At 39.2% G+C, this 13,168-nt stretch overlaps 1 protein-coding gene across 3 annotated transcripts in view; it reads right to left on the bottom strand.

Annotated features, from left to right (window-relative positions):
• The window catches only part of ptprz1a (protein tyrosine phosphatase receptor type Z1a), a 98,557-nt gene that overhangs the window by 41,435 nt on the left and 43,954 nt on the right, over nt 1-13,168 (bottom strand). For all 3 annotated transcript variants that reach the window (XM_014025855.1, XM_014025854.1, XM_014025856.1), the window contains exon 10: nt 12,401-12,527. In XM_014025855.1, the coding sequence (XP_013881309.1) occupies nt 12,401-12,527 (127 nt within the window). The remainder of the gene's footprint in view (nt 1-12,400; nt 12,528-13,168) is intronic.

Raw genomic sequence — 13,168 nt, forward strand, 5'->3', positions numbered from 1 at the left:
CTTTTATGCCACAGCACTGCAACACCACCGGAAATTCTGCCCCGCACTAACTTGGTGCTATAGTCAGTGGTAGATTCACCTGCACCGTAAAAATTTTTATGCAGGGAGTTGAGTCTTTCTAGGTCCTGCTTGGGTAGGAAAGTTTCTTGGACGCACAGTACGTCACACATTTCCAGTAGTTTATCCACCACAAGACGACTTGATTTGTCCGCCTCTGTATGTCCCACACGCAATCCACGCACATTGTATGATACTATATTAATGTTCATTTATGTATGACGGATTTCCGTGCTAGAACACGATTCCTCTCGTGGAGCGCCAGATGTAATCGCAGGCACGTAGCGTTGTAACTCAGCCTCACTCCCTGGTCCGGAGGCCACACTGTCCGTTTTAGCTCTGGGTTTACGCGCCTCAAAATAGCGGCGGACATAAGTGCCCGCTGGCCAGAGTTGTGGGTCGTACATTTCAGACACTTCGTTRCACTCTGCCGTGACCTGGAAAGAGCTAAATCTCTTATGACTGGAGTCAATCCTCCGACATTTCACATGTTTCCCCAATTTTCCAGAGAGATAGGAAGATAGTGTTCCAGCATCAAGCTCAGGGGAGAACCGAGTTGCAAACACACTCACCAGTTTGGTTCTAATCACTGGAATGTTGTCCTCGGCTCCAGTGCCAATTATCCCAACGTTTCTCCGCTGCTCCTTGTTGGRACGCGCGTCCACTCCTCTGCCGTTCTGGATCACTGCGTCTTKAGGCCGCTTCTGCTTTCGAGCCGCCCTCCTCACAACGGTGCTCCATGCTTGGGACTCGGACGGCRCGTCCTCACTCTTTCCCGATAGCTCCGGAGCTAGCGCCGCTGCGGTTCCCTGCGCTGGGGCCGCCACTTCGCCCGTCCGCTCGGATGAGCTGCAAAGATTCTCAACAGCAGCCAACCGGCGATTCATASCWGCTGTACTTGCTGCAAGGTTTTCATTCACGCTTGCTTGGGTTTCCATAGTTTCTTTGAGGCTCAATACGTCCCTGCTCAGCCGCTCCATTCGGCTAAGAAGGGCTGACGCATCCATGCTGCCAAATCCGACAGGTGGTAGCTCATCCAGGTAATGAGAAACAAACCTGGGAATGTTCTCTCCACATTCATTGAGCACCTTCAGGCAGTCTTTAATGTTATTAGTGTCCTTTTGAGGGCCTTTATGCCTGATGCAGCGCACTGACGTTGAGCAAAACTCAAACAACAAACGCTTGGACTCTTCAATCCATTCAGTTAGATAAAGTTTAAAAGCTCATCCTCTATGATCACTGTCCCATCTGCTGTTTTATATATAAAAATCTCAGATTTAGTTTGAGAACCTCCAGTACGCACCGCCACACCTGCCGCACCTGCCGCCATATTCACCTCAGTTCACTTTCATAAGTTCTGTACTGACAATTTGTAACAGCAAAACCACACAAAACAGAAAGAGCCCATTTCTCACCGTTGCCCTGTGTTCAGTGGTGGCACTCATTGATTTTGGCTCTCGCAGCTCCAAGGAAGGGAGGTAGTTGTAGTCGATGTCCTTTGTCTCAAATGTTGAATCATTCAGCTTCAAACTCCTAACATGTAGCTAAGCTGGCTTTACTATGCTTTTATTGTCAAGTTCTGTGATTCTTTACTCTTTTTTCTCCATCGCCTTTACAGGTGGTGATCCTCTCTCATCTCTAAAGTCCGAATAAAAAACACTCAAACTTTACCTCTGAACTGACAAGCTGAACATGGTCAGCGTTGCGCCCTAGCTGTTTGGCTAGTTACTGTCCACATGGGCTGTGTGAACTGAGTGGTGCATTAGGATATTTTAACTTAGGCAATACAAACAATAAAAATGACAAAAGTAAACCCTTTCCCTCTCATTAGCTTTATATTGAGTGCTTTTTACCTGGGTTATACGTATTTGCATCTTTGGTGTAACCGTCATCTTCAAGCAAATGCCCCACCCCAAAAAACCACAGCACCCCACTTTGGTAAATATTGCTTCCGGTGCCCCCTGGCATCCTCTAAATACCTCTTTTAAGAAACACAAGTTTAGAGCTACAAAACAACCTAACAACCTTTAGGGCAAGTTCTGAAAGGGTGTGGCTGAGGTACCCAATCAGCTGGCAGCAGAACCAGCTGACTGGAACATCATTTAAAAGGCAGAGCAGCACCACTACTCCTCATTGGACCATTAAATGTCACTTGGTGATTGTAATGTATGTAAAGGTGAAACGCACCTTTGCCTGAGCCACTCTTGCGTCGTCCGGGTTCTCCATCGTAGCCTACTCAATAGGATCCTCATCATAACTCATCCGTCTACCTTGGACACCTCCCTCTCTGGACCTGGAACAAAGATCAGTGTGAAACTTTATACCCTTTAAATTGTTGAGTCTGGTTAGATCACCATGGTAATTAAAGGCCTCTTTGCACTGCAAGGCCCGGCCCAACTTCAAACCCGGGTTTAGCGTGGTTGCATTAGCCCTTACGGCCTAGGCTGCCCACTCTGATTTCTCAGGGTCTGGGAGTCCATAAAGTTGCCTAGGGGCGAAACCAGTGGAGGAGGTGGGGGCAAATGCTCGAGCCCACATTATTAGAGAGGGTGGGGACATCTCTAAACCCCATTCTCATCCTCAGCAGGTGTGCCCTGCAGTTTAAGAAGTACCAGGGGAGGACCTTTCATTGGCTGTTGTAGAGTGCCCATGGCTCAGTATCATCTCATGGCCAACGAGGTAGCATTTAATCTGTTATACGCATTCATTATTTTTTCTATTCATTAATTTTTTTATATTCTCTTATGTAGTTGTATGACACCCTCCAGCGCTACGTTTCCACTAACCCTGACCTTATGGAGGCAGTCAGGTTCCACCAAGCATTTGGAGAGGCACTGTCAAAGTCCCTTAGACAGGCTTGGAGGGACAGGCACTTGTTGGCTCTGAAGATTTTAAATATGAGACCTACAGGGCCTCTACAACTCTGAGGACATGAAGAAGATCGGCTATGGTATAGGGGTGGGCAATGTATAGAATATACTCGATGCACCCTGAGTTTTTCAATGTAGGATGGTTAAAATGGCTTTATCGTAACCATCAAGTATAAATTATCATGCAAACTATAAGCTGCGCTCCGGCAAGTTTCCCTTTTCCGACACACTCGAAGGCATCACTAGCCCCCTCCCCTCTGGACACAGAGAGAGGAGCATGTGTGCGTAGGGAAAACATGGCGGCAGCAAGAGTTTCGGGTGAGCATGTGAATGAAACTAAAACTGAAAACAACTCAGATAAATTAGTTGCGAAGAGAAAGAACATTGGATCAATTATCTGGCAGTGGTTAGATGTCTAACATACATTTTGAAGTATTGCATCAGAAAAGGTGGATGGAAATAGCATGATTCGAAAAAACTTCCTCTAATTCGCATAAAAGTTGATACGCTCGCTCGAGGTGTTTTTTTTTCGAAGAAGACAATCCACAAAAGGAGAGAAAGAAACACATTTGTTGAATAAGTTCTGACGTAGCGAACATTTACCTCACATGGTTGATCAGCTGTTCCTGCTGTCTGTCCGAAACCGGTCCCGGTACCAGGAAATGATTATAGTGTACATGTGTAATAATGGGCTTACAAGCAGATCTGACTATTAGAGAATGTATATTATTTTCACAGTCAGACAGTGAGTGAATGCAGGCTACATTCAATTCAAAATTCAATTCAAAAATACTTTATTGATCCCAGAGGGAAATTAGGTAAGACGCATGAGATGGTACATGAGATGCAGTCAAAATTCTGGAGATGTCCTCCCAATTAATTTTTCTTGTCCCCACTAATTAATGTGGGACTGAACTTTCTTCATGTAACTCAACAAGTGTTAGTGTTTCTTCCCCTCTCCAGTTAGGTTTCCTCTTATGGTACATTCACACCAAACGTGTTTTAAGCATCAGGAGCATCTGGTTTATATGCAAAGTCAATGGTGGACTAGGGGCGTCTAGAAGCAGAGCAGCGCATCTGGCGCATTTGGAGCAGCGAAACTGCAGCTGCGTGAAGCTGAGCCCCCACCCACAGAGAAAGGAATAAAAGGCAGTAATTACTGATAAGGTAGTAACCATACTGTGGCTTCACCTGTCACATTTTCTTTTAAAGAATGAAAAAGTAGCTTGCAAAGCTGTCGCATCGGTGTTACGTGATTAAAAGCAGAGCTGCACATCTAGTCTCACATACGTCTTCCTTTCTTTGTGAGGACCACACACAGCGCTCAGCCTCGCTCTGCGCCGTCTTTTCCCCCAAGTTTGGCAAGAGGTGGATATGGAGGGACGCAAAAAATAGCTCTCGACTTGATCTGGCCTTATTTAAATAAAAATGACTACATGCTGTGAAATTCTTGGAGGGGTGGGCCGTCTCGTTGGCGGGGGGACAATGTTTTCCTAAATCAATATCAACACGAATGTTACAGATTACATACATGTCAACTCCTTCGGACCATGTTTCAATGTTTTCCTGTATGACGAGCCCCAAAAATTGTGCAGGTGGACTCTGGAGATGACAGTTTCTTGCTGCAGAAAAAGCAGGAAATAAAGATGGGATAACTTATTTCTAGCAGCAGAGTGGGTTGGATGATGGTTATTTGATGTAATTTATTGCTGTTTTAATGTCATATAGGTTAAATAAATATGAAACTGAGTTTTTCAAAAAATCTGTAAAACATGAAAGACTGCTCTACGTCCAAATAGCACACCTGCGAAATGACAGGAAATGTTTGTAAATTTGGCTACAATCCGTACAACTTGACATGTATGAGTTTAGGGCATGAAAAATATAGGCTACAAGTTTTTTATATCATGATATGTATTTACCGCCACTCATCATAATGTAAATCGTGATTTGAATTTTTTGCCATACAGGTAGCTACACAGCTTTCTGGATTAGATTTCTAATTGTCATAACTTGTGTTTACTTCCTAAGTTTTTGTGTTTCAGTGTTCCCGTGTTTCTTTGCCCTGCAGCCCCGCCCACGCTCACCTGTTTTCCCTCTTTTGTCCTCTCTGTTTCTCATTTGTCCTCGTTAGTTTCCCTTTAAATGTGGTGTTTGGTCCTCAGTCTGTGTCTGTTCATTGTGCTGTTCACCCAGCCAGTGTGGTGTTCTCTGTGTTCCCTGTTCCTCTGAGAGTTTTTGAGCTGCCCTGTCAGCCTTTTTGTTTTCTTAATAAATCTTTTGTTAAACTTTGGATTTTTGCCTGCGCCCTGGGTTTATCCTGCCTGCACCTCACACTAATTACATTTTGAGTAATAATTCTGCAATAACATTCCATATTAACAAAGTTAAATGGCGGCAAGACGTCTTCTAAAATAATTCTCAATATGATAGTACAAAAACAAGACAAAACGGTGAACTAAGCATCATCCAAGGCCTTAAGACTCAACTCACAGACAGATGTCTTTATGACTGCAGCTCTACATTAGCACAAACTGAGCTCAGTCGCTAACTCACACAGTCGCCACAGATTATAGGTTAAAAACTCTCCTACCTTCTTGGTTAAAAAAAAGTCCTGTTCCCTCTTATATCCTTAGTTCTTGGTGTTCAGTTCAAGCTTGCTCTGTCTGCTCCAAATCCATTTTGAAACACAATATCTCCTCCTCTGTTGGACAAAAGTTTTGCTGAGAGTTTTCCTGTGTTTTATGATCTCACGTTGCTGTTTGTATCAACACGCTAACACCAGAAAGTGTCCATAGGGCAGGATTTTTACTGCCCCAATGAGGCTCTAATCAGAGGAGTTGATAGAACCCATTATTTCCAGCAGGGAGAATTTTAACATCATAGAAACACAGAGCATCAGACTCGCCCTATAGCAGGGGTCTGCAACATGCGGCTCTGGGGCCACAYGTGGCTCTTTGGTCCCTCTGCAGTGGCTCTTTGAAAATTAGACCAAAAAACATTTTTTTGTTTTTTTATTCTCACAACAACAAACTGTATGTAAATATGTGATCAATACTACTAATATAAAAAGTAAAACATGTTAGCTCATGCTAGCCTGTTGTCTACCTAAATAATCCAACTTCTTTCTATGATTTTTCTCTCAAATCCATCAGGATTATCTTAAAACACCTTTAGGACTACATAATAAGAATTAGGGGAAAAATGTCTGACTAATTCAGCTTTATTGGTTTTTATGAAATTCTGTATAAACTATAGCCATCATTTTTCTTGTGTCGTATGTTTTTTTTCCTTCAGTCCTAAAGTGTAAGAATAATAAATAATAAAATTCACAATATATGTTTTAGGTTTATGTTACCTCCACTGGCCATAAAAGTTCACAAAAAGGTCTTGAAAAGGCCCACAAACCACCAGTTGATAATTACAGTTGTAGCTTTTTTCGCGGCTCTGGACACATTTTTGTTAGTGAGCCGAGGAGCAGAAATGTTGCAGACCCCTGCCCTATAGTAAAAAAACTAAGAATAAATCACTGAAAAACATTTCAAATTCAATTTAAATTTGTACAAATAGTTGAAAAGTACACAGAAAAAAATATAAAAATACATGGCAGACTTGATAATAAGGGGAACTACTTTGTGGGGTGAATGGATTTTGTTTATAGGCGCTCCACCTGCCCTCACACTGTGGCTGTAATGTTTACTGTGATTATGAAGAGAAAATGCACAAAAACTAAATGACAAAAAACACACACTCTCTCTGGAAGAACAGCAGCTGTTTTGACTCTTACAGTTCWGGTGAAATCTCCAAAGTCTTATAGCTTTGTTTTGATACAGTTTGTAAACGCTGAGATACACGCAGTTACATTTAAATTTCAAACTTCYAGGAAACTGGTCGTTTTAAATGCAAAACAATGATGCATGTTTTATACTCACTGAACTCACGCAGGTAGATGAGACNGCCCAAATTTATGCACCTGCCTAATTTTGTTTAACCAATTATTGCACACTTTCTGTAAATCATATAAACTTCATTTCACTTCTCAAATATCACTGTGTTTGTCCCCTATATGTTATATTTTACTGATTTATTTTCATCCAAACAATCAATGATTTATAAAGGTAAATCAGGAAAATTAACAAGGCTGCCCAAACCTTTGCACCCCACTGTTTAAAAAAGAATGTTAATTTAAGGCTTGCAATGATTATGGACATTCAATGAACTTTTCTTTTAGGGTGGGAGGATTCTGTAACATGAAACTTCAACAACCCAACTTTGTTCAGAACCAACCCAGGAACCACCAAGACTCAGGCCTGAGAAGAGTTTGTACCCAAAGTGATATTTTACTCTCTCTTGGACTGAGAGGGTACACAGTGAGGAACAAACCTTCAAGCTGGACTGAAATGTGCAGACGCCCTTATGGACAGGCCAAATATCTCCTGGTTTGATGGTCACACAGTACAAAGATTGGCCACAAAGACCAGAAATAAGTTTGGAAGCATCGAGGTGAGTCTTTCAGAACTAAGAATATTGTACCAACAATCAAGCATGGTGGCAGGTTAAAAGCCAAGAAGTCAGTCTGTTTAGCTTTCACATGTATGTAAACTCATGATCTCAGTTGTACCTTAATAGCTGTAGGAGGGATTAAGGCAGAATTTATTCTTTAAACATCTTTTGAAATTTGGCTCTGTTTCATCTGATGTATTTATTTGAGAACCAGATGACATTTTTGAGGTTTTGATGCATTTTTTTTAAAGATTCAAAAGAGTCTGTTCTCACTTTCTACCATGACTGTAAATATTCAATCATTCTGTCATTAAAACAATATCAAAAATAAAAACAACCACATGCAAAAGATTTGCTCTTTCATTTACACACAAATAAACACAAAAACTCTTCAACATACATTTACAACCTGTAAATGTTTTTCTCTTTGTAAAACAGGAGAAAACAAAAAATAAGAGCATAAACTGTCTTAAATAGTTTGTTACTATAGAGGAGGAAAAAAAACAGAATGAGTTGTCAGAGATGTCAAACAGGTGGACTGAGATGAAACTCACAGTACACAAAAGGTGTGTTGCGGGGCAGGTGTTGGGGGTGGCTCTTACCTGTCTCATCTTGAGAACCAGAACAAACTGGTCTGAAGCCTGAGGTAAAACTTGAAGATATACTGAACTGGGTGGAGGAGGGGGCATTTATAGGGATAAGTAACATTTTAACTGAATAAATTTATTTCTTAGTTTTATTCTGCTGAGAACCTGCAGAACTAATGGTATTTCAAATTTAAATAACAAAATATTGTCAAATCTTAACTTGTATTTTCAGAAATTGATCACTAAAAACACTAAACATGTACAACTACAAGTGAATTAACTAACTTGTAGTATAAAATAAGAAATTTAGCTTTTTTTGTCTAGATTTTTAAACCATTAAGACCTTAGGCATTTTAAGTAGATTAATTTACATAAGCTCCATGTTATTCTGTTTTTAGAAACAAATTAATTATCTTTGATTATCCCTTAGAGGAAAAACACACTGTAAAAGTCAGAAACAACTAGAAGCATGTCAGAGTAACTCAAAGAATCAGTAATTAAATAACTCAAGAACTCAACAACTCAGTGGCTCTATAATTCCATAACTCAATAACTCATTAATTCAATAACTAAGTATCTTAATAACTCAGTGACTCAGAAACTCAAAAACTCAATGACACACTGACTCATTAATAAATGAGTAACTCAACTCAGTAACTCAATGGGCCTCATGCAAGAACCGTTCGTACGCACAGATTTGTTCTTAAGTTGTGCGGATGAGTGATTTAGGAGAATTTGTGGCATTCATCTATTTTCTCGTATTCTAAGATTTTTTTTCAGATACGAACAAAATTCACGAGTGGTCCAGACCTGTCGTATATTTTACGAGCAGTCTGTCTGCTGTTATCCAGACGGGTTTTCCTCCATTAACAACTTTATATTTCGTTAGTTTGAAGATATTTTGAGTTAAAAATAAATCACACTCCATAATTATGTTGACAAGAGGCTATTCTGTTTGGATTAGAGTTATAATTTTAAATGTAATAATGTAGACTAACGACATAAATTGGTAAAATCAAAATAAATTGGCTATTAATTTTGTTGTATAGCACTACAATATTAATATGACGTTATTTGAAGTTTTGAGACATTTTAAAATGCTTTTTTTTTTCAGAAACGCATCCGACAGTAACACAGTTGTTTACACTGAAATTAAAAATATTTGACCAAAGAAAAACTGTAGCAGGACTACAGACAGAGATAAATATGATTTAGATTTTTATTTCTGTGACTGTATGATCCACAGGAGACACAACACTAACAGCACATTTCATTCCTCGGCTTTAAAGCAGATCCTTTAATTTCACAGCTGACGCTGCTAAAAATGATCTCTGAGAGCAGAACTTCAATCTCCGAACTCGTAAAGCTCTTCTTTTTTACTTTGCAATGTCACTTATGAATAGACACTTCCTGGTATGTAGGGCAGGAAACGTAGCCTTATATGGTGCCCTTGGGGTTGTAATTAAGCTAATCTCCTCTCTTCGTGCACGAGCAGCTGGATACGAACAGGTAGAAATCATCATGTTTACGCAGCTCATTTACACACTTTTCCTGAAGATAGAAGAGTTTGTTGAATCTGACGTGACATGTTCGTACGAACCCTTTGTACGAACAAAAGTAAGAGAAATTTAGGATAAGAATACAAACATGTTCTTGCATGAGGCCCAATGACTCAGCGACGCAATGATTCAGTAACTCAATAACCAAGTAACTCAGTAACCAAGTAACTCAATCACCTACTAACTCAAAAACTCAGTAACCCAACAAATCAGCAACTGAGTAACTCAATGATTCAGCAACTCAATAACTCAGTTACTCAATAATTCATTGACACACTGACTCAAAAACTCAGTAAATGAGTAACTCAATAACTTGATTATGTGACTTAATAACTAAGCAACTCATGCTCAATAACTAAACAACTCAGCAGCTCAGTAACTATATGACTCATTGTCTTAATGACACATCCACTCAGTAACTCAGTAACTCAATAGTTCAGCAACTCAATAACTAAGTAACTCAATAACTAAGTAACTCAATAACTAAACGGCTCAGCAGATCGGGAACTCGATGACTCAGTAACTCAATAATACACTAACTCGATAATTTAATGACTCAGTATCTCCATAACTAAATGACTCAGCAGTATAGTAACTCAATGACAAACTGACTAAATAACCTAGTAACTCAAAGACTCAGTAAATCGGTAACTCAATGACCTAATAACTCAACAACTCAGTCACATAAAATCAACCCTAACCTTCAGACATTTACATCCTAACAAAAAAAAAGAAACATTTACAGTCAGGTTCAAGAGTGAAGCAGAGTTCACTTCCTCTTGTTTAAATCATGAAATATTTTTTAACCATTGAAACATCCTATTGATAAAATTGACACTTTCTTCTAACAGGATAACTCTTAGCTGCTGGTTTGTTTAGTTTCACTTAGACAGAACAGCAGTCTAACAAGCTACCATAATCTCATCATGTTTGTTTAATAAACACTAGAGCGTAAAATAAAAATCATCTTTTCAGATCTGAGTGTTGTGGGTCGATGCTAAAACAGGATACAGGATGTTTTTAAACGTGTAACAAGATATAATAGTTTATTTAATAAAATATTTAGCTGTAATACAAAGTCTATCAATGTCAAGTCCAACATGGGAACAAAAATCACTTTTACTTTTTGTGAGCGATGGAAGAACACAATCAAAACAAAGATGCTTGGTTGGTCTCTGTGACACAAAGTAAGCAAAAACACAAGCTGAGCAGTATTTTCTTATGTTTAAAACAGAATAAACAAAAATAAATATATGAGTACAATCAGACATGTGAAACAGTAGACAGGAGTGATTAAATATTTTACAATTTAAGTTACACTTTAGATGAATGTAGAGCAAAATGAAAGAAAAGAGAGATGTGTAGTTAGAAAGAAAACAAAAAGAAACTATGGATTCATAAAGGCTGAGTGGAGAAATATAGCTGTAAGAAAACATGTCTAAACAGTTAAAGCAATCAGAAGAAAAATGTTAGACAAAATAATTCACCAATCATTTCAGCCAAAGTAATAGTTTTAGGGAAAAATATAGAACGAGACAGCCTCCCCCTGCTTAAAGCAGACAAAAAGGAAATAAAATAATATAACAATTTTCCCATATTGTCCAAAAATATTCAATTCTCCTGAAGAAAATAAAAAAACCTAAACTTCTTCAGTTTTAGGGTTTTATGTATCAGGACAAAATAAAACATGTTTGCCTCTTGTATAAAAACATCCCTGAAACGTGTCAAACATGTCAAGTCTTACAGATTGTCTGTGAATTACAAGAATTTTCATGACTTTGGACTTACAGCGAGCGTCTCACTGATTTTTCAAAAATGAACAGAGGTGAGTGATGAAACATCTTTGGATCATAACCTGGGTCATGGAGGACCCTTCGTATCCTGCTGCTGTCTGTTTAGATGTTGTTTAGATGTAAATACTTTTGAAGTAGACGCATCACGCTTTAAATCCTTCAGTTTCACATTTAAATCCTTCATTTGGGGCCTATATAAAGTAGAACTGCAGCGCTTTGGTCTGAATTCCTCCATATTTTAACGCCACAAGCCCCGCCCCTTTTCTGAGGTGTGTCTCAAATCAACTCGCTTTGAAGCTGTCTCTTTAATACCAAACGAGGGGCTTCAAATCCAGCTTCCAGACTGGTTCATTCTACTTTGATAGAGGGGTTTACAACTATACAGCTGTGAAGAAACTTTTTATTTACAAATGAATTAAAAGATATAGAAACCATATCATTTTTTATGCCTTGATGTGAAAATCCCTAAAACTGAAAGAGTCTTCTGTTTCCTATGATTGTATTTGACGTTTAATTTTTATTTTGAAAAAGTATTTTAAAGCTTAATTCTTGTAAATGTTCTCTTGTTTTTACATACATGTCAACTTGTACGGATTGTCCGTAAGTTATAAGGATTTGACGTCATTTTGCAGGTAAACGGATGTACAGAGCAATCTCACAGATTTTTTCAAGTCTTACGGATTTTTTTAAAAACCTCATTTTCAAATTTATCTAACATGTCAGAGCCTGCAGGATGATTTAAAAAAACAATAAATAACATCAAACAGCCATCTTCCAACCTGCTCCGCTTTCATGTCCACAGCCGAAACCACCCCCCCGGTGTGAGTTGTACGGATTTTTTGCAAAATTTACGGAATTTTGAGGCTTTTTATACAGGTAAGCATCCGAAGAGGTTGACATGTATGTTTTTATATTAAGTGATTTTTCATCTTTGAGTTGAACAAGGGACCAGATGAAACATGGCAGCGGACACAGTTTGCTTCAGTTCTTTGCTGAACGTTAAGCTCAGCACCGGGTTTAGTCTCTCTTACCGGGATCAGTGATGGGGATGAAAACTGTCAGCATTTTGCTCACATGTCCGTACAAACCGTTGGTGCAGACAGCCACCACCTGGACGTCATAGGAGGTGTTGGCCAGCAGGTCATCCAGTATCACCCCCTGGTGGTCAGAGTTATACAGTTTCATCAGTGAAAGGATTTATTGTTCATCAGAGAAATTTTGTCAGAACATTATGACTAATGAAAATTTATTAACAGCAGAGCTCGTGGAGTATTTGTTGTGAATGATAGCTGAGTTTTAACTGATCTGTCTAATGTTGATTAGCTGTGGCGGCCATCTCAAACAGAGCAGCTATAAAAGAACACTGAGTCACTTTCTGAGTGAGTTTCAGTCAAATCTGTTCAGCTCACCTGGGGACTCATGTAACAACGGTGCGTACGCACAAAAACCTTGCGTACGCCATTTTCCACACAAAACTCTGGATGTATCAAAACTAAACTGAACGTGGAAATGTGTGCAGCCCCACGCCAACTCCAGGGCTGGTGTCACACGTTTCTGTGGTTCTGGTTCCATTGGAGACACTTAGAGGTGATTCTGAGAAACTGTTCATGATGTGAAAATGATTATTGTTCACAGCAGACACACATGATTTACATTTATTACATCCAGATGATTAACAATTCTTACATCCACATGATTAACAATTATTACATCTACATGATTAACAATTATTACATCCACATGATTAACAATTATTACATCCACATGGACGCAGTTAAATAAAGGACGCGCAAAAATAC

This window comes from Austrofundulus limnaeus, unplaced genomic scaffold (assembly GCF_001266775.1).
Source record: "Austrofundulus limnaeus strain Quisiro unplaced genomic scaffold, Austrofundulus_limnaeus-1.0 Scaffold505, whole genome shotgun sequence".
Classification (NCBI taxonomy): Eukaryota; Metazoa; Chordata; class Actinopteri; order Cyprinodontiformes; family Rivulidae; genus Austrofundulus; species Austrofundulus limnaeus.